Source organism: Musca vetustissima, unplaced genomic scaffold (genome assembly GCF_032173495.1).
Source record: "Musca vetustissima isolate MV318-11 ecotype Yass unplaced genomic scaffold, APGP_CSIRO_Mvet_v1 utg8392, whole genome shotgun sequence".
In the NCBI taxonomy this organism is placed as follows: Eukaryota; Metazoa; Arthropoda; class Insecta; order Diptera; family Muscidae; genus Musca; species Musca vetustissima.
The window spans coordinates 650,374-672,961 of record NW_026886187.1 but is presented as its reverse complement, the minus strand read 5'-3'; the positions used below and the strand labels follow the sequence as shown (position 1 = coordinate 672,961).

Here is a 22,588-nt window from a genome sequence, read left to right as displayed (position 1 = left end):
ATAGGAAATCTTCAATGCAGCCTGGCTGAATATGGGCTCGTTCGGTTGCACCGGGTGGTGGTGGTTGGCGAGAGCGAGCTGGCTGCCGGTGGCTGTTGCATCGTGGGCTTTCTTATGGTTCTATTTGTTTTCACGAGGTTCACGCCTCATGTTGATGTCGTGAAGGCTGTCCGTAAGGGGGGTTTTTGTTGAGTGTTTGTGTTGTCCGTTGCCGCGGGGTCTTTGGGCCCTTGGTGCAGTCCTTCTGCCTTCTGTATGCTCTCCAATTGGTACAGCACTTCGGTGCTGGTGGGGAAAAGGGAAGTCCTCTATGATGATTCCACTATTTCTATTTATAACCTAATTTCCCCAAAATATCTTTTGAATCTCAAGGTAATTCTTCAATATACTTGATCACAAGTCTCCTTCAAGTATTTCTCACTTGAAGACTTCTTTTTCCCCAGCCGAATAGAAAAATCCATAATTTTTTTCTTATACATTATAATTGTTCTAATTATTATATTTATTATAATAAAAAAATATATTCGCGTTAGTCCACCTTTATCATCTTAAGATGCTACCATTTCTAATTAGCTCCTCTTCCGTTACCAAACCAATATTTTTCAAACACACCAATGCGGCCGCTTGCTCAGCTTGCTTTTTATTTTTCGACCAAAATGTGGAACGATAACGTTTACCATCAAATTTACAAATTGAACGAAAGAGTTTATCTTTGCCCTCGGTATCGTAGACTGGTTGCAATATTTCATTTTTATTCGCATGCACATAGAGTAGAGTTTTGGGAAATTTATCGTTTTCTGAAAAAAGGACCAAAGGGAACATTCTTGAGAGTATGTTTAAGGCTATAAATCGAATAATACTTACTCATATCATAGTTACATCTTAAGAATGCAATATTCTCTTCAATAATATCGCTATCATCGTCATTTTCATTATTACCATTTTCCAGTTTGGCTTTTTTCGCCACAGTCTCAAGTATATCGGAATCGGGTACTTGTCCCGGTATAACTTTCCTTCGACCAAATGCACCTTTCTTATGATGTTCTAATTCTTTTTGACGACAATAGTCGCCCATGTTCCAAATGTCACTGAAAAGAAGGAGGAGGAAAGGGATACAATATATAGAATATATCAACAACGCCGTATTTTGGGTCCTTAAATGTATACAAATGATCCGAAATACCATCGAATAATGAATGAATATGAGTTTCTATAGAAAATCTTCAATTCAGCCTGGCTGAATAAGAGTTTCTATAGAAAATCTTCAAGTCAGCCTGGCTGAATAAGATTTTCTATAGAAAATTTTCAATTTAGTCTGGCTGAATAAGAGTTTCTATAGAAAATCTTCAATTTAGCCTGGCTGAATAAGAGTTTCTATAGAAAATCTTCAATTTAGCTTGGCTGAATAAGGATTTCTATATAAAATCTTCAATTCAGCCTGGCTGAATAAGTGTTTCTATAGAAAATATTCAATTCAGCCGGGCTGAATAAGAGTTTCTATAGAAAATCTTCCATTCATCCGGGCTGAATAAGAGTTTCTATCTTCAATTCATGCTGGCTGAATATGATATTCTATAAAATTCGTCAATATGAATTTCTATAGAAATTCTTCAATTCAGCCTGGCTGAATATGAATTTCTATAGAAATTCTTTAATTCAGCGTTGCTGGCTGAATATGAATTTCTATAGAAATTCTTCAATTCAGCCTGGCTGAATAAGAAGTTCTATCTTAATTCCTGCACAATGCATCTTGGAGGTTTTCTAACTGACATTTCAACTCACCACATTTGTTGCATTGTCTGGGATTTCAGGAACAATTTCCCTCTTGGAGTTTCTTGCTGTTCCCTCATGACACTTTGTATGCCATATTTGGTATTGTGCGGTGGATTGTCATAGTCGACGCTTAACTTTAAATATTTACAAATCAGCTCATCCATGGGTAACAAACCTGCAAAAGTAATTTAACTGAATTAATAGAAGTAAATGCAAATCAAAAACGCTAGATCTCCCCACCTTCTTTCCGAAATATGGAAACGTTCATTTGAGCCGCCCTGGCCACCATTATACTTGATGCTCCGCACAAATCACGAAACTTTAAAATATCTTCGTATTTTTCAATATCCCTCGATCCGCCATTGCAAATAACAGGTATATCAATATGTTTTACCACCTCCCGTATGACATCGGGATGGGGGCTATGCTGTGGCCTCTCATCACGAGTGCGAGCATGTATACCGATTGCGGCAATACCTGTACCAGCTAAACGCTTTACCAATTCAATGGTATCTTCCAGATTTGGTAGAATTCTTATTTTGCACGTCACCGGTATATCCAAATTATCCACCAGAGTTTTGAGGATGTGACAGGCTTTGTCTGGCTGAGCCAACAACGCCACACCCATACCCCCCTTAATGGAAAATTCCTTGGGACAACCCATATTTATATCTAATCCGGAAATGTCTTGTTGTATTTTCTTGCCCACAGCCAAGGCACGTTCAGCATCACAGGTGCCCATTTGTAGGACCAACTGGGGTTTTTCCAAACTGCAGGTACGAAAGCTAACCGTGCCATCGGAGGGATCAACATAATCAATGGTACCCAATGCCTCTGGAGGGAAAAAGGAATAGAATTTGCATTGTTTTACCAATGAATGAAATGTGTCCCTCATCGTCCAACTCACCATTAACACTCCGGACACACTTGACCAATTTCAAATCAATCAATTCCTCTGTGTAGACAATGTCGGCTCCCATTTCTAATGCCAATAGACGTGTCGGCAATGTCCCCACCCTTACCATGGGTGCTAATATGATTTTGTTGCTATAGTCCAGTTTTCCTGCCGTCATTTTGGTGCGTAAACAATTCCAAAACGTCTTCAAAAACATGAATTGTTTTGTTTGCCTCATCAGCTGTTGAGCCATGTGCGGTCGTCAGTGCAAGGTAGATAGATATAAATATACCTTGCGTCAGTGAAATTCATATGGCGGTCGATAAAACTGTTTTTCGTTGCGGTGAAGTGATGTGGCTATACATCAGTTCACCGTTTTGTCGGTCGGTGTCGATTAAACAGTATCTAAAAAACCAAATAGTGCAGGTTTTCCAAGAAGAGTTGTAATTTTTGAATTGAAAGGGAAATTTATTTTCTGTGATAGATGAATTGGAACCTGAACGTGATAAACCTTCGTACAATACCAAATATAGCTTAAAAATTGTCGATATTTACCCATAGATCTTATGGAGAATTTTTCTCTCTCAATCACCGCAAGATCTACCTCATCTGCTTGCGCAAGTACCAATGCTTCAGATCCATGTAACAGCACGAGTAGTATCAGCGTCTGGTAGAGTGTCAGTTTGGTAGGTGAGACCTGAGCACCTCCTCAGGTGACACCAATTGTTGCAAACATTCCATCATACTGAGGTGGTATTAGCAGCGATACGTAGATGACACACAGAACAAAACCCCGACATCCTGGTCCTGGATTTTATTCAACGCCGGGACGAATTAGAAGGATGTCGAGCAAAACTGCCGACATGATTTGCTCACCTGTAGAAAACATTTTCGTTTGGTACAACTGTCGCTGAGTTGACAATCCCTGGCCAAGTCTAGCTCGGGTCATTCCGTAGCGTAGATCTGATTGACGTTAGTAGTCGTTTATTGTGGTGAATATTCCACATATTCTTCTATACCATGTAGAGGCCTTCTATAATAATATCATCTTAACCCCAAGGAGAATTTGCATACAAACCAAATTCACCTTGGGGTAAGTCAGATCCATACCAGATTTTCAAAAAAGAGGGAAAATATAGAAAACAAAAAACCAAAACAAATTTTGTGATTTGTTTTTTTTTTATTTCACCAAATTCTTATAGAATTTTGTTGTTGAACAGATTCACTTACAGATGAATTTTAAATGGGAATTTTTTTATAAACATTTCTTTTTAATTCTTTACGAACATTTGTTGTGGTAGGTGTGTTTTTGGATTTATAAAATAAATAAATTTTAACAGAATATCTATAACTATACATATATTGGAGATAGGTTTCACAAAAAAGACTTAACAACAAAAATATACAATTTTTTTATAAACTTACACTAAATATAAATTTTATCTGTTGTGGTGTGTAACGTTACGATTTTGTTCCAGGGCTTGAAGTAAGTCTTGACTGATTAATATACAAGTAAAAAAACAAAGTAAATATTTAATGTTATAGCTAATAAATTCTACAAAAAAAATAAATGTTATGATTGTGATGATCAATGTCTGCGAAGAAGGGCCTCACGATTTTGTTTTCTATACAAAAGGCCTCACGATTTATTTCCTATAGAAAGAGGCCTCACAATTTATTTCCTATAGAAACAAATGACCTCAAATGGCCTAACGATTTATTTCCTATAGAAAATTGGGTCCTCAAACGTCACACACTCCCATTGTCCTAGACATTGTGAACACTCTCAAATTCTTCGTGACGTTTATCGATACGCTGACAACGACAACACGACGACATTGATTTCCAACAATTACGATGAAAACATGAGCCACAACGATCACAGCGAACAACCCGCGAATCCCATGGATATATAACACTGTCGGCATTACAGTATTCACAGAGAAAGCCACGGGCGGTACAAAGCTGTAAAAGAGATCGAGAGAGAGAGAGGCAAAGAAAGAATTATTTCGATTTTATAAGAAACAAAATCAAATGCTTCTACTTACAACACAGTTAAATATGTGATTTTCACATTTAATAATCAGTTCATCAATAGACCTCTGCAGGCAATTACTGCGAGCATCTATAAAATCCGACATTGACCAATTATCAATGTCTGAGGTGATGTAGTCGGGTACGGTTTCAAAATAGCTTTGTTCACGCAAGGCAAAACGACACGTGCGTATAAAGTCTTTAACATATTTTAGCTGTAAACGGCTTTGGCGGGCACTCAACAATGATTTGCTACGAAAATATAAGGCAGGATTTAGATCGGGTACATAGAAGAGCGGATACGTAGACATTTGTTCCAGCAAACGATAGGCAAATACACTGACAGGATAACATTTGAAATCCCAGCTGTAAATAAAAAAAATATTTTGTTTTATAAATTTCTCTTTCAAGATGATCGAAGTTGCAATGAAAAGGAAAGCCAGAGGAATACTACATTCCCACCAATATGCGACGCGTTTCGCCGTAGTTCTGGCTCATCTGGCATATTCGGCAATGTGGCTTACAAATGTCGTTACTTGATATGTTGTATTTATGTCAAATATTGTTGCGAAATTGCATCTACGAATTCAAATCCAACCGTGTCAAGGTTCGAACATTTTGCATCACCCCAGAACATTCCTTTTCAGAGGAGATTTTTCTTGTGGTGACGGACTTTTTTTTCCATATAGACAACAATATTTTTTCTTCAATGGTATACAACTGCATATGGAGCAACCTTAGGAAGATAAGGAGGTGGCTTTGAACCATGGGAACCAGAGTTCAAATGCCAGCCGGGCTCAAGCTGAATTTTTGAGTTTTATGCCTTTTTAGGGAGAAGGATCATTGATGTACATTTTGTTAAATGTAGTTCTCTTTGGGTTTCCTTTTCATTGCAACTTCGATCATGTAGCTCATCTCGAAGGAGAAATTAATAATTATCCCACAAATAGGAGTGGGATTTTTAAAGTTAAAATTTTTAACGGTTATCCCACAAATAGGCTTGAACGTACTTTTGCAATATTTTTGCTGGTGTTGCCGAAATCTGATTTCGATGACAACCGGTGCAATGATACTTTCCCAAATATGTACAATAGCGAAAACTCTGGACATATTGCGGTGATACACGCATGCCACAGCCAGCACAGCGATAATTTTGTTTCTTTAACAATTCTTTGCGCCTACAAAGAAAAAAAATAAATTAATTAAAAAATGTTACAAAGAAAAAACTCTTCCCCCTTAAACTTACTCCATTGCCGGATGATCGGTAAAGATAATTTGCTGCCTTGGTGGTGCCCAATATTTGGTACCGCGCGTTACCGAATGTATCACATGTTCATCGGGATTGTTACCCGTTAGATCAGGCATTGGTAAGAGATTCTGGGGTGTATCCTCATCGGAGACTAGCCATTTCAGTTCGGATACCTTTGGCAAATGTTTCTCATCAAATTTGGAAATCAGCGATAGTCCCACTACCTCGGCTGTTAGTAAATCCACAGATGACACATCTTCGGCATAGGGTACATGTTCTCCTCCAACGATATATTCATGATCTGCCGTACAATTCGTTTGTACTTTTGTAGATGTAGCTGAAGAAGAGGTGGAGGAGCAGTTACGCTCTGCTGAAGAGAGACAATCCGTAGCCAAGGGGGTGGCTGGAAAATATAAAAGGAGAATTTGATTATTTAAAAAGGGTTTGGTTAGGGAAGAAAATTAAGACCTATTTTGACAAAAAATATTAGGTTTGGGAAAAAATCCATCATACTGATAGATTTGTCGTAAAGTATCGATCAAACAATTTCCGATTTATGCTCGTTGACATTTCGCAGTCGTAACATCGCCCAGGAATTAAAAATCGACCATAAATTTTTTAGACAACACAAATAATTGTATTTATTTTTCTCCAACCTGATATATATTATTTTCCCCTTTGTATAGGGTAACCCCACTAAACTGTAACCGATCATGATCACCCCACGTGATCCTACTAGTGATTCCGGTACTACGGCTAGAACTCCGTCTAGTTCTCCATACAGCTAGTGTTCTCCATCCAGTAGTACTACTACTAGTGTTCGTTTCCACGACAATCGGGTCTACGCTCCGGAACGACCCGAGTTCGACACGGCCAGGGATTGTCAACTGAGCGACAGCTAACAAATAATGTCGGCCGCTTTGCTCGCCATTCAGTTCAGTGTGTCATTTACGCATCGCTGCAAATTCCAACTCAGTGCGATTTAGTTTTGTTTATGGCGGTACCGAGGAATATAAAATCGTTCACTACCTCGTAGTTTTCAAGTTCCACAGTTGGTCCGAATCTACTGGACGTCTTGCGCGTTGATACCATCATCTTTGTCTTTTCGCCATTTACTGTCAGTCCTATTTTGGCAGACTCCTTCTCAATTCGTTCAAAGGTGGCTGTTACCGCTCGCAATGTTCGATCCATTATGTCGATATCGTTGGCGTAGGCGAGTAACATGTGTTATCTGGTGTACAGAGTGCCATTTCTGTTGACATTTACATTTTCCAGCAGAACTTTGTCTGAAACCTCGTTCGGTATTGAAGGGCTCCGACAGGTCCTTTCCTACTTTAACAGCTGACATTATACCAGTTAACTTTAACTGCATAGCCGTATTAATTTTACAGGAATGCCAAACGCAGACATGGCTTTAAACACATCAGCCCTATCCGTGGCTGTCGAATGCGACTTTATAGTCGACAAATAGATCTGGTCAATGGTGGATTTGTCAGATCCGAAGCCCCATTGGAACGGTCCAATAATGTCATTGACCATTAGCTTCAGTCGTTAACACAGTACGTTGGATAGCACATTATATGCGATGGGAAGGAAACCTAATTCCTCTATAGTTGGCACATATCGTCTTGTCTTCTTTTTTGTGCACGGTACACAGGATGCTGAGGTTCCAATCGTTGGACATGCATTCCTCTAGCCAAATTGTACAAATGAGCTGGTGCATGCTCCTGACCAGCATCTGACAACCGGACAATATTGTAACTATCGCAACGCTGTTGGATCGCTCAGGATCGCATCGACCACAATTCTTCTTTTTCGACTCATAAACTCCACAATTTTAGCGACATTCTTCTTCGAAGTTCGGTGAAACGATGAAAGACTGCAGAAAAAAAACCAGTCTCAAAAATACACCCTTCCTCTATATTCATTGCATCTCACCGAGAAATAGATCGGTTGAAAAATGTTGCTAAAAACAATTATCTGCAGGGATGTCAGTCCCTTCATCCTCCTAAAACAAAAAGAAACTAATTTTTTTTCTTTACTGCACTCACCTTCTCGACTTAATTTTTCCATTGTAGTTTCATCGGGTATCTGCTTATTCCATTTGATGTGTTCTATAGCCGATATAATAGCCTCTGATATACGAAAATGAGCATTTTCCTTTTCCAATTCGGTGTTGTTTCGCGATGACTGGGACATTTGAAGGAATCTCGTTAGACTTTGGCAATTTTTTGCCGAAGTCAGTGGCGTCGTCGACGTCGCCGTTGTTGTTGTTGTCGGTGAACAACTTGTTGTTCCACACATTGCGCTCTCCTCTTTGGTATTTAGACCCGAAGACCGTGATGCGTTCAATGTTGTATACGGCGTGGAATAATCCAAGGCGCTACTAACCACATCATCGAATAAATTCTGCGTATTACGATTGCGTAATTTTTTACCATAAATTGGTAGAAATTTATCCAATACCGTGGAGCCTAACGATGATGAGGATGTTGATGGCAGGGTGCCGGGATGTGATAATGATGCAGATGCGGATGATAGTGTATGTTGTCGTTGTGGTGGTGGTAGGAGTGGTGGTGATGAATTGATGGAATCAATTGCCTGTTCGGGTATTTGTTGATTGTGTTCGTGTAAACTGTGATCTGTGTACCAGGATGTGTATGAAGGCGGGGTACTAAATAACGAGGAGAAAAAACTATTCAAGGGGCTAAGGCTTTTCGAGGTGGAGGCAGATGATGGCTTATTTAGGGAAAGACGTTTTCGTATTAAGGGAATTGCTTGAGCTGGTGTGGTGGCAGCTGATTGTGTGTGACTTCCTCCTCCTTTGCCGCACTGCTGCTGTTGCTGCTCCCACGAATGATCAGTCCATATTTTAATATCATCCGTATTGATTAGTTGTATATGTCGCGTTGTGGACTTGGAAGAGGATGATGACATTGAGGTTGCAACGGAACATGAAGAGGAGGATGATGCTGTGGAAGCTGTTGAATTTAAGTGTAAACTTGATGTTGATGGACTTGGTTTCGAGGTAGAGTTGTGGGATGTTGATGGCTTTGGGCCAACATCGCCACCACAATTTAGGCTTAATAGCTGTGTCATTTGATTTTCATCGTAAACATTTAATTGTGGAATTGTTTGTTCTATCATCTTGTTATGTTTTATATCAGCTATAGTTTTACTTCTGGGTCGTGGCGGAACGGGACCATCCCTTATATCATCATCATCTTTGGCATCTTTAGGGTGATAATAACATTTAAATTCCGGAAGACTTTTGGTTTTGCGTATAGTTAACAATACTGTGTGTTTGGGGTGTGAGTGGTGTTGGTTCGAAACTATTCGAGCATTATTCGAATCCGCTACGATGCTAGTGCTACTGCTGCTATTGTCCAACAATCCATGGCGACGTTGTGGTGATTTTTTTCCAGGCAATAGCAGCACGACATTCGGTTGGGAATTACAACGTTTATGTTTGGTTTCATTAACACCAGCCAATCCTCGTACTCCTCCTCCCCGGCCTACACCGTCGCCTATACCACCACCATTACACTCCTTGAGCAATGTATCAATTTGTTTCAACAGACCCTGTTGATGTGTTTCAAATGCACTCATGCCAATGAATAACGCATTGACATACTCCTCTTGTCGCAACAATGCATACGTGGTGTAATGCTCCTCCAGCAGCTCCTTATCGGAAACCAACAACTGCAAGAAAACAAATAAATTTGCCGAGTCGTGCAGATTCTGAAGTAACCACTGTGTCAATTGTCCCGTCAATGTTTGACGCTGAGGCCAACCACGTTGCAATACACTTGATGAGGAGGCTGGTGGCGGGGTAGGTGGTCGTCGTCGTCCTCGTATTGTATTCGAAGCAGAACTTTGTGAGCATTTCGATGCATTATTGCGTATATTTACAGCATTGAGTAACCATTCGAAGTCGTCGATTATTTTATTGGGTGAATCTAAATCGGTCGTCTCATCATGGTAACTGTCGGCGCAAGTCACCGTTGCTGGTGGTATTGCGGTTGTTGTCGTCGTCGTCGTTGCTGGGAATGCTGATGATGAATCACTACTACTACAAGTTGATGTAAGTGATTTGACCTTGTTGTTGTTGCTGTTGTTTTGTTGTAGCTGTAAGTACAAAAAAGAATACAAGATTGGTTCTGATTAATCGCCATGCAATCATTTAGACGTCATTAAGTTTGGTCGGATCGGGGGACATTTTATATTTTCCAATGGTGGATTGTTTTTATATTTAAAAATATTTGACCAAATGGGATTTTTTATGAAGGTATATGGCATTGTGTTTACAACTTAAAATGCAAAATATAGAGAGAACGAACCTGGAGGTATCCTAAAATAAAAATAAAGTTTAAAAACGACCTGACCTTTTAGGAATAAAAACAGTTGGAAAGTAATAAAGTCGAATGGAGCCGACTATATGATTCCCTTCAACATTTTAGGTATATATACAAGAGATGCTACAAAGATTTTTAAAAACGACCATTGAAGAATCACCTTTTAACAGAAAAGAAATTTTTTAACAGTATGACCGGAATTCTGCTAGGAGATTTTAATGCAAACATCGGAAAGCGAAATATTTTTGGTCTATTTCTATATTATCGATCCATACCAATGCGGCTTCAGTCCTGGCAAATCTACCATAAACTAGATTTTCACACTGCGCCATAGCCGACGAGCTTGCTCGAGGTGAGGTTACAGTCGTCCAATCTTCCGATTGAGAAATCTGTGCAACCATCCATTGGCTATTTCATTGGCAAAATCTGTTTGTTCTACGGCGATGGTAGAGAGAACAACGCTGATGGGCAGAATACACAGTTTGAAAGATATGAAATTGATAATCTAGATTTCTCCTACAAAATAGACCCCAATCAGATCCTAGGTTTTGTTAAAAAAAAAATAAAAATAACCATCTTCTAGGCTACACTACTATTTTCTCCTCACTTCCACTCTCTCTTCGTTTCCCTTTTCTTTCAGGTATCAAGGATGATCTCAATGGACACTAGTCTTCAAGTGAACTGTTGTTACTAACAACCATACATCCCTAACCTAACATCGTTCTAAAACGACAGTGGGGGGAAAATTGGTGCAAACGCGGAATAAGATCGGGTTTAACCTTAAAAAGAGTTTTATTTTTTTTTTAAGATTGTTGATGTTTAGGTTGATTTTTGAGTTTTAATCTATTCTGAGACCTATAGCAAAACTTCATGGGGAATATTTTTGGCATTGAAAAGACCCCTTCATCAATAGAGAGTAAACATATTAGACAAAAATACGTTTAAATCAGTAATATTGCCAAAGACACAATCCATATACCTCAAGGTTTTTGCGAAAACCCTAATCGGAAAATTGTCCTTTTTTGTTTATCTTCTGACAAAACGCCGATATATGAGTCTACTATTGGTATGCCCCTCTTTCACAATCCGTTGGAAATTCCCAATAATAATTTGTTTATGTTTCACAGTGTAATCTGCATTATTTTGCAATTTGCAATGCAAAAACTAATGATACTAATATGATGATGACCCATATAGCCAGACGATAGCCACCAGCGAACAAATTCGATTCATGAAGACAATGACCTGTTTAAATTCTAAGGCAATAACTTTATCGCCTTTGTTGTTGATGGCCAAATTTATAGCAGACAAGATGGCGATAGCGACGATAGTGACAAGTGGTAGACAACTAACAGTGAGTGATTTCCCCCTAAACAACTTGATATAAACAAAACAAATTTTGTTTATGCATGTAGGTATTCCCCGAATGCCAAGAAATTCATTTGAAAAAAAAAAATACAACAAAAAAAATTAAATTCGATATTACGACTAAATTTTGATTTTAGAATGACCTTGAAATCTCACAGAATTTTTGTTGTTATTGTTTTAAAATATTCATAAAAATTAAAAAAAACAACAACAACAATACAATATTTATGGTCTCCACAAGGTTTGTAAACACCAATACACAAACTGAATACCCAACCATCACCTCATCTCAAATAAAAATATTTTCAAGCTGAAAAGTGGTACAATGAACTGGTTGGTCGGTCGATTGCTTGATGGTGTGTTGTTGTTGTTGCTGAATGGCAGAAGAGTGCATTCCAAGCATTCTTTACTACGTAATCATCACAACTCAGCTGGGCTCCCCACACCGCAGCAGAGCACCTCCATCGTCAACAACAACAACTTACAAAACGCCCAGTTCGCATTGCATTAATGACGAAACAACGATACGAGACGACGACGGACGCAAGTCAGCCAGCCATTCATTCATTCATGCAACACACACTCGAAGCCCCACTCACAAACAGCAACAACAAAACAAAACAAGGACAGACGACGAAAAAACAAACTTTCACTACAACGAGAGAATTCCAAAACAATATATCTCGAATATTCGGGATCTCATCAGGATAAAATGAACAACCCACACAATAATTACCTTCTTGCTCTTGTTCTCCTCCGGATTTATTTCCACCAGTCCATAGAGTATAATATCAAAACATGAACTTTGTATCTCTTTAAAGGTTTCCGCGGCAGCCTCACTGAAAAACCACAACTCAATTGATTTCTTAAAATTTACAATTAATTCACGACACTTCTCCCGCTGATGAAACAATGGCTGTTGTTGTTGTAGCAAAAGTTTTTCTTTTACTTTTTGTGACATATTTCCGCAGCAGTTGATTCGTGGTATTGTTTTTCATTTGCATTTGCTTGGTATTTTTTCGTTTCGTTTTGTTTTTTGTATTTTCACAAGAATATTTTTTTGTTTAATAAAAATAAAAGTAAAATGTTTACTGCGTCCTTGTTTTTTTTCGAAAATTACTAGCACAAATATTTTTATTTTTTTTTTATTTCGCAACACAGAGAACACAATCTTTTTTGTTTATGGTCGTCATTCGATTAATTGTGTTATCGGATTTGTAATGTATTGTTTTGCGTGTATTAGCAATGTTGCTAATTGTTTGATTAAGTTAGTACAGGGTGACACAAATTAAATAAAATGTCTCACATTAGCTTAGCACAGGGGTACTCAAAAAGGGACACAATTCAAATGATGTGGATTTACGAATGTCTGCAAAAAAAATAAAGGTTATTTACACCGACTTTGAGGTCAATTCAAATGAGTGTCAGTTGGTATTTGTTTACATTTATACACACACATTCATGGTACAATAAGAAGAGGTAGGTTTACTTCACGAAATTAACATATTTGTTCTGTTCCCGTACTGCAAGAATCTACTAGATTTTACTATTTTCTTCGATAACACAAAGGAAATTTCGTTATTGTAGTAAAAAGTAGCAGATTCTTGCAGTACGGGAACATACCAATTATTGTACAAATGCCAGCTGGTGCATTAGTACAATTTGGTTAGAGGAATACATGCCCAATGAATGGAACCTCAGCATCCTGTGTCTGTGCACAAAAAAGGAGACAAGACGATATGTGCCAACTATAGAGGAATAAGTCTTCTCCCCAACGCATATAAAGTGTTATCCAGTGTACTGTGTGAATGACTGTATCCAATGGTCAATGACATGCGGTTTCAGGCATGGCAAATCCACCATTGACCAGATTTTCACTCTGCGCCAAATCCTGAAAAAGGCTCACGAAAAACACATCGACACATACCATCTATTCGTCGACTATAAAGCCGCATTCGACAGCCCTATCCGTTCAGAGGTGTTTAAAGCAATGTCTACGTTCGGCACTAATACGGCTATGCAGGATAACTTTAATTGCGACAAGGTCAGCAGTTAAAGTCGGAAAAGACTTTTCGGAACCTATATTAATACTGAACAAGGATTTAGACAAGGTGACAGATTGTCGTGTGATCTTTCTAACATTCTGCTGGAAAAGATCATATGAGAGACAAAGGTGAACAAAAATTACACTCTGTACACCAAACAACCCATGGTACTCGCCTACGCGGATGACATCGAAATAATGGGTCGAACATTGGGAGCGGTAACAGCCACCTTTGAACAAATTGAGTCTGGCAGTAAATGGTGAGAAGACCAAGCTGATGGTATCAATGCGCAAGACGTCCAGTAGACTCGGACCAATTGTGGAACTTGAGAACTACAGAATTGTACTACCTATTCTCGGACATTCTCTGCAACGATATTAACATGTTATGATAATGGATTAAGATGTCCGGCCTCAATAGGCATATAAAGTGAGCCAATTTATGGATCACGTAGAAGGGGAAGCCACAAATTCTATGGAAACATCAAGTAGAAGACAACATCTCGAAGCATGGTCTTTCAACGGTGTTAGAGAAAAAAGTTGCATAACTTGTAAAATTAGTAGATTCTTTTGAGGTTCTGAAACGGAACTTATGAAAATGATTGTTTTATACAACATATGGTCTGTTACTGTACTGCAAGAATCTACAAATTGTTACTATTTTTCGGTGTCATAAAGGGAAAAAATTTATATCGGAGTAAAAAATAGCAGATTCTTGTAGTAGAAGAACATACAGTTAATGAAATCAGCTGGTTTTTGCAATTACCTTTTAATATTGGTACAATTCTGAATACGACCATGGCATAATTCTACAAGGTGTTCTCATGCATTCCTATGTTTCCAATTTCTTCATAAATTTGCTTTTGACAGCATTAAGCTTTCCAAATTGAAATGAAAAGAAGATTAATAAGCTTGGAAATGTACGCGTATCATGTGTTCCAAGATCAATTAATAAGCTATCGAATGTCCAATGTCAAAAATTTTAACTTCGTTTAGGTTTTTATAATGGAAGTCAACTTGAGAGGCATCGGATATTTAGCTGGTCTCCCTGGGTGACCTTATTTATAGGCCTTGATGTGTTCAGTGTATTTACTATTGGTCTGTTCCCGTACTGCAAGAATCTACTATTTTTACTACGATAACGAATTTTCCTTTATGATATCGAAAAAATTATAAAAACTAAAAGATTCTTGAAGTACGGAACAGACCATATATATGTTATTGAACACACGTTTTCATAAGTTCCGTTTCAGAATCTCAAAATAATCTACTAATTTTACAAGTTTTGCAACTTTTTACTCGAAAACCGTTGAAAGACCATGCTTCGAGATGTTGTCTATTAATCCAACATCTCGAGTAGATTCTTGCAGTACGGGAAGACCATATACCTTTCTTAAGGGCTAAGCAGAATGCTCGCGTTGAGCCATCCGTCGCGTTATATGTTATCGAAAATACAACAACCACAAGGATACGATAACACAAACGCTTATCGTTTCCTTGTGGTTGTTGTGTTTTCGATAACATATTACACGACGGATGGCTCAACGCGAACATTCTGCTTAGCCCTTTATTGCCTTAGATCAGGTTTAGACTACTAAATCCACTCGATCTCAAATGTCAATGTACCAATGGTATATACGTCACCTTAATCATGTTCACAAATCCAGTGGATTATATTTGAAGTATATGATATAGAATTGGCATTTGAGATCGAATTGATTTCGTAAATCTAAACGTTGAGACATGGCTCTGAACATTCTAACTTTTAGTAGGACGTTAGCCAGAAGGGAGAGGAGATAATAAAAAAATCTAAACGTATTTTTTTTGCATCTTGATTCTCTTGCGAGGCCAAAATTATATTCACATCATAAACCGATTATGCCATGTGCTTCATACTCTAACTACAAGTAACCGATAACAAATGACAAAAATCGATTTACAGAACCCTACTTTTTGGATGGTAAACATGCGGCAAACAATGCATTTCCATATTGCATTATCATAATACAAAAAAAGTCTTATATTTCCATAAAATAAAAAAATCTATATATAAAAAATATATTACAAATAAAAATACTAATTTATTAACACATTTAATCCGATTACTGAAAAATAAAAAAATAATTCGTCAACATTATCGTTCGAAGGAAATAGAAGATAAGATGATATGAAATACCAAATAACGACGACGACGACGAACGGCAAGAAAACCAAGTTGTCAAAATTGCGTTAAAAACAACGCAGGGCGACGCATTCACCGAACTTAACGTTTCCCCGTAGAGAGCAACAACAATAGGCTATTTGCCTGCTAACGGCAAGCAACGCAATATTTGGACTTGCGTTTTTTCGCCACCAACTTTCGGCTGTAATCGTCGGTGTGGTATACACATAAACGGAAAAAACGAATAGAGGCCTGCCAATAGCGTTGTCGGCCAGTCATCGACTTTGTCTTTTTCTGTGGCTTGTGAAGTACGGACGTGTGACTGACTGTTCGTAGAGACATAAAGAAATAATTTCTTTCTTTTGGAAAATATAATTTTAATTAGAAAAAATTTTCAACGTTAAACGGAAAAAAGAGATAAGAAGAAATACTCCACACACCGTGTTAAATAATAAGAAAAAATAAGTGGTGGTGATATTATTACTAATATCTGCGAGGAGAATACACATTTGTTCCAGCCAGATAAGCAGAATAGAGAAAAATTTTCAAAGTCGTAAAAAAATTGGGACTTAGAAAATTTTCGTTGAATTTTTCTTTGTATTCATACCTCCTCGTTGGCTGGCGGACTTGTCGTGTAGTCGTATAGAGACAACAACGGAACACCACCACCACTTGTGATTTTTTCTTATTGTTCCACATTATAACATATTCTCGTCGTCGTTGCTGTTTGGCTGGCTAGTTGAGTGCCTGTCTGCCTCGTTGTATTTTTCGACTTGTAAAAATTTTTCAATTTTTTCGTCGTTTCACTTGTGGTGTGGTTGGCGATTACGGGCTAGCTGGCACAACGAAATCGAAGAGGAAAGCAAGCAGTGTATAGCAGCATCTATAGAGAAAAAAAGACTTGTGAAAATTTTCAATTTTTCAACGTTGTTTGCCTGAACAAATAAATTGTCATCTACCAAGGAAAACTAAGTGAATTTTTCCCCAAGTCAATTCCAAAGCTTCATCCATTTAAAGCGTAGCAGAACCAACCACAAGGCAAGGCAATTAACCAATTGACCACCATGAGTGTTGATGTGTCGACCGAAAATGTAAGTAGAAAAAATGTGATTTTTTACAATGTCTTTTTTTTTTGTAATTACATAAAAAACTATGTTTTAATTTTCTTTAAAGATTTTTGGTTAACAAAAAATTTTTCATTTATTCAAGATTGAAAAAATTTGAAAGAAAAAATGTATCTATTTGTTATCTCTGGGTGATTTGTGTTGTAAATACACTTGAATTTTGTTGTTTTTGTTTAATTTTCTGTTCAATGTTATTATTATATAGACTTTGAAAAAATTCACGAAAATGGCGACAAGTCAGTCAAGTCAACTCAACATCATCATACACAATATCAAATAAGTGTTCATACAACAATACAAGTACTCGGTGCTGTGCTCTATTGTGCTGTGGCCTGCCAGTTGTGTTTTACTTTGAATTCTCTGCTGCTTCTTCTTCCTCACCTCAACATTATTGCACAGTGAGACCAGCAAGGCAAAATTTTGGACAAAAGTCTAAAAAGTTAAAATATCCTAAATATCGTTACTCTGAGGTTTTCGGAGTCCCTGATTGCGAATCCGAAATCATATTTTAAAAAATTCAAAATGGCGGATCCAATATGGCGGACATTATTTTCGAAAATTGATCAGATTCGTCTGAAACCCATCACTCGGGGGGTTTTCGGGGTCCCAAAATACGAATCCGAAATCAGATTTTAACATTTCAAAATGGCGGATCCAATATGGCGCATATTATTTTCAAAAAAATGATCAGGTTCGTCTAAAAACCGTCCCTCGGTGGGTTTTCGGGGTCCCTGATTACAAATCCAGAATCAGATTTTAAAAATTCAAAATGGCGGACATTATTTTCAAAAATTGATCAGATTCGTCTGAAAACCGTCACTCAGAGGGGTTTTCGGGGTCCTTGATTACGAATCCAAAATCAGATTTTAAAATTCAAAATGGCGGATCAAATATGGTGGACATTATTTTTAAAAATTGATAACAAAACGTTCAGAATCTGAAAAAAAATGTTCAAAAATTGATCACATTTGTCTGAAAACCGTCAGCCAGGGGGTTTTCGGGGTCACTGATTACGAATCTGAATCTGAGATTTTAAAAATTTAAAATGACTTACGCAATATGGCGTACATTATTTTCACAAATTGATCAGATTCGTCTGAAAACCGTCACTCGGGGCGTTTTCGGGGTCACTGATTACGAATCCGAAATCAAATTTAAAAAATTCCCAATATGGCGAACCAAAACTTCAAAATCCACTAAAATTGCTTGAAAATTTTTATTCAATGGTTTCTGGAATTGTTGATTACGAATATAATGTTAAATTTATAAATTAAAGATGGATTTAGAACAACAGCTGTAATCTGCTAAGAAATGGAATTTTAATCTTATTTAATCATTAAAGTTTGTTTACTTTAATCTTCTTCTCATCTAATCTTCTTCGTCAGGAACAACCAATAAGTTTCTAACATCTGTTAAAAGATTCAGAATTTGCGTTAAATACGAGTAGATAAAAATGTTGCGGATAGCTGTGGATTATTCTATAGAATATATCATGTATACTTTGCTTTGTTTTCAGCTATGAAATTGTTTAAAGTTCTTATAAGCTTTGTTGCGAACCTCTGAAGATTCCTCGATGTCGTCTCCTCCATGCATAAGAATTTTATGCAGCTTGAAGGCATTGGGGGTACCAATTATAGTGAGTGACGTAAGTTTTTGCATTGGAATCGTAGAGTTGTTCAAATTTAAGGGCATTAATTGATAGCTTTAACGAAATAGTGTTTAAAATTGTTGTAAAATTTGCTAATCAAGTCAACTGTGAATCCTAAAAGTTCAGCTAACAAATCTGGTATTTAAAAAAGCTCTACGACGAGCAGTGTTTCCGTCATTAGTGGTGCCAGCAAATCCTGCTTTTGGCTTGTCCACTGTTAGTCCCATATTTTCCCAAAGAATTTTTCGAATGTGTTCTTTTCGTTTTGTGAACAATACCAACTTTAAATCGTAATAATAGAAAAACTTCCATCGCCATCAGAACTTTAGTCCACAAATTTTCAAAAAAAAAAATTACAAAATCGGCTATTGGCCAAAAATCGGCTTCTCTGGCCCACTGTGCATTATTAATGTCTTTTTAGTCGTTGCCTTCTCACCAACAACAACTATCAACAACAACGGCATATACCTTGTGGTGCTTAACTGGCTGTCAGATAGGCAAGCTGGCTGGCGAGCTGATTTGCTGCTGCTATTCGTTCGCTAGTTGCTTTGGCTGACCTGCTGTTGTTATTGTTTTACTATATGTTGGGGGTTTTTCTCCTCTCACATGAATCGCTTTTCTGCCTTTCGGATTGTCGTCTAGCTGTATAGCTGACGAATAGTCTGCCTTCCTGATGATCTGTTTGCCTGACATTAATATTGATGGTGGATGGTGGTCTCGGTCGGTTGTGTCTCCCTTTCTCTGTAATATCTGCTCTTACAGGGTTCCTATCCACATCAAATTTCAAAGTTACACATTGCAAAGAAAATGTATTTGTTGTGTTGTTATTGTTGGCTGGTTGGTGGTTGTTGCTCTGATTATGATGATTGATAAATATCGAGGTACATAATCTTGTTGTACAGAGTGTGGGGGAAATTTGAAGTTATTTTTGGTTGTAAGGCCATTTGATAAAAAGTTTGAAATATTCATTAAAATTTGATTTTGATTTTTTTTTTTTTTAAAGAAAGCAAAGGTTGTGATTTGTGAATTACTTCGGTTTCAATTACATTTTATTCTTCAAGTGTGCCTCCTTTATCCAAACATACATTACCATCCATTACCTTCGTTTATTTTGTTGTAATTTTCATTTGCCTTGAAGTGCTACGTATGTGTGTGGATTATCATCCGGAAATTGATAATTTATGGCATTGTTAATTTCTTGTTAATACCCTACACTATAAAATTTAGGAAGAGAGGGGATGTGTAACACCTTGAAAAAAAAATTGCGCTAAGAAGTACACCACAGACAGCCTTGAATGCGATCTTGAGTCTCCAACCACTGGACATTTTTATTAAATTCCAGGCGGTCAGATGTGCCCAGAGGTTCCGAGGTGCAGGTCAATTACAGAGAAAGTAGGTGGCAAGGTTTCAAATACCAGAAAATGGAGGTATATAAAAAATCTGCCAGGAGGATTTTTTTTTGGCTTTGATAAATATCAAATAATTGACATACAGTTTGGAAATTTGTCTGAGACGACCTTCAGAATACCGGAAATATGGAGGGACGTCCCTAGTCCTTAAAAAATATTTAAAGAATCTACGCCTCTCCTAGTCCCTAAAAATATTTTTTTTTTTTTAAAAAAATCCACGCCTCTTCTAGTCCCTAAAAAAATATTTTAAAAATCCACGACTCTCCAAGTCCCCAGAAAATATATCAAAAATCCACGCCTCTTCTAGTCCCTAAAAAATATTATTTAAAAAATCCACGTTTTGAATGTATTGACTGCCCAGCGTACCTTATTTCTGTTAACCACCTTGCCAATGAGATCCAAATATAGAGAATCACGTTCCACATTCTTGCAACCTGGGAAATGAGTCTCACCTATGAGACTAAGAGTCTCAGACCAATAACGTACGCCAGCTGAAGTGTGGAATTCCCGTGATGTCGGACATCAATTCGGAATCGACAGTGTCAAAGGCCATTGGAAAGATCTAAGAGGAATGTGTGTGTTAACATATTCCTTAAAAATCCAGGCTTATGTATCCGATAGTCCTTTAAAATAATTCTTTAGAAATCCAACTTTTTTTATTAATTTTAAAATTATTTAATATTGAAATTGAAAAGGTCAAGGTGGTTGGTTGTTATTAACTTGTGAATCCCAAAAAATAAAAGATAATTAGATTTTAATTAAACAATCCCATTTCAAAATCTAGCACCTAACAAAAACAAATTTGCTATATAATTTAGGTATGTTGTTGCTTTTGTTTACCAATATCCATTTCATACAAAATCAACAACCAACAACAATATCAAATATCATTACGATTTCTTTATATAATAAAAAAGTCATAGCCAACAATTTCGAGTGTATCTACCTACATACATATGTGTATGTGAATGTAGAAGACAATTTATATGTAGATGATGCCAAAATGCCGCTAAAAAGTCAATGTTCTAGAAATAAAAAAAAACAACAACAAAATAAACAAAAAATAGAATTGAACGCATTAACTTATACGAACGACAACGTTACGATATCACACCAATATATCAGGGCAGGTGGATGATATTTTATAACGTTTAGCAAAAATTAGTAGCAAGCGAACAAAAAAAGCAAAGCTTCTCATTTTCAACAAAACAGAGGAAGAGCGATCATAAGATTTACAATATTATATGTGAGAGTGTGTGCGGTGCTGTGTACCTACGTACGGTGCGAAAAATTAGCCAAAAAGCAAAAAAACTGTTTAAACTTGGCACATATTTTTATGTTTGCTAAATTTACTTTAGCATTTTTTATGTTGTTAAAATTCGTTGTTACTAAAGGGGGCATAGATGAATGGATGGTTCACAACAAACATACGCACTTACATTCATATGTATACATCATATCAGACCAAAGAAACAGTAGCGGAATTAAAAATACCATGTGTATATATTTATAAATTATAAAGTGGTAAAATAGAAAGTGTTCGCTGGTTTTGAGATTTTCTTTTGAGGGCCGTCCATCTTTAATACAAGTGAAAACATTAAGGAGAAATACGATGATATAGGTCAAGGTTTTGTAAAAAAAAAAACACACACAAATATGGTAGAGAAAATAAAGAAGGATTGTAATAACCAGCAATTGAATTTGGATTAAGACCTCACTTAGATATACAAACTTTTTTCTGAGGCCGTCCTCAAGTGTATAACAGTTTTGGGAAGAACACAGCTATCGGCTGTGTTTGGGGGTAACAGAACACCGTGACATCATGGGTAAGGAAAGAGCAGACGAATTAGCTCAATCTACAGATCTAGCAATTGATGGCTAAATAAAACCAACCATATGTCATATTTATCGGAACTTTCAGGCGTTCTTCGGCGAAAGAACCTATGAACGTTGGTGATACGAACCTAGGTGCAATGTGTCAAGATCTATTTGGCCGACCCCTGTCTACCAAAAGGACACACTCACTGTTGAACCCGCTGAGCAAAGCTGAAATAAGAGTAATGACAGGAATCATTACTGGTCATTGCCTTATCATGAGGGAATTTACCAGTAAATTGGACCACGGATTACTGTAGACTCTGCATTGACAACGGCGAGGAGACGGAGACAACTGAGCATCTCCTGTGTCCGACAGACGGCACAGACTAGTGGGTGCTCACTTTCCACCGAGTCTTAGTTTCTTTTCAACAACGGAACCTGCTCTAATCTACCGCATCATTACAAACCTAAAGTGGTTGGTTGGGTCTATTTAGAATTTTTTCCGATTAGTGTTTGTGAAATATATCAGGTAAACATTTTTCCACATAGCGATGGTGGAGGATTCATATGTTATATTTTAGGGTTAATTCCGGGAACGGTCTATCCCCTCCTCTCTTGTCATTGAACAAATGTTACATATTGCAACAAAAACAATGCGGGTAAAAAATCCTGTAGTCAGTCAGTCATTGCTAAGTTAAATATTTTCAAAA

At 37.3% G+C, this 22,588-nt stretch overlaps 2 protein-coding genes across 2 annotated transcripts; both read right to left on the bottom strand.

Annotated features, from left to right (window-relative positions):
• Positions 1–543: 543 nt before the first annotated feature.
• On the bottom strand, positions 544–2,885 carry LOC133333690 (tRNA-dihydrouridine(20) synthase [NAD(P)+]-like). Its single transcript, XM_061541977.1, has 5 exons — positions 2,681–2,885; positions 2,014–2,607; positions 1,783–1,948; positions 865–1,088; positions 544–797 (listed from the first exon to the last, which is right to left on the bottom strand). The coding sequence occupies exons 1-5, from the start codon at positions 2,883–2,885 to the stop codon at positions 544–546; spliced, it is 1,443 nt and encodes a 480-aa protein (XP_061397961.1).
• Positions 2,886–4,435: 1,550 nt separating this feature from the next.
• Positions 4,436–12,635, bottom strand: LOC133333678 (run domain Beclin-1-interacting and cysteine-rich domain-containing protein). Its single transcript, XM_061541967.1, has 7 exons — positions 12,411–12,635; positions 8,314–10,079; positions 7,967–8,238; positions 5,949–6,354; positions 5,713–5,880; positions 4,717–5,068; positions 4,436–4,633 (listed from the first exon to the last, which is right to left on the bottom strand). The coding sequence occupies exons 1-7, from the start codon at positions 12,633–12,635 to the stop codon at positions 4,436–4,438; spliced, it is 3,387 nt and encodes a 1,128-aa protein (XP_061397951.1).
• Positions 12,636–22,588: the final 9,953 nt, after the last annotated feature.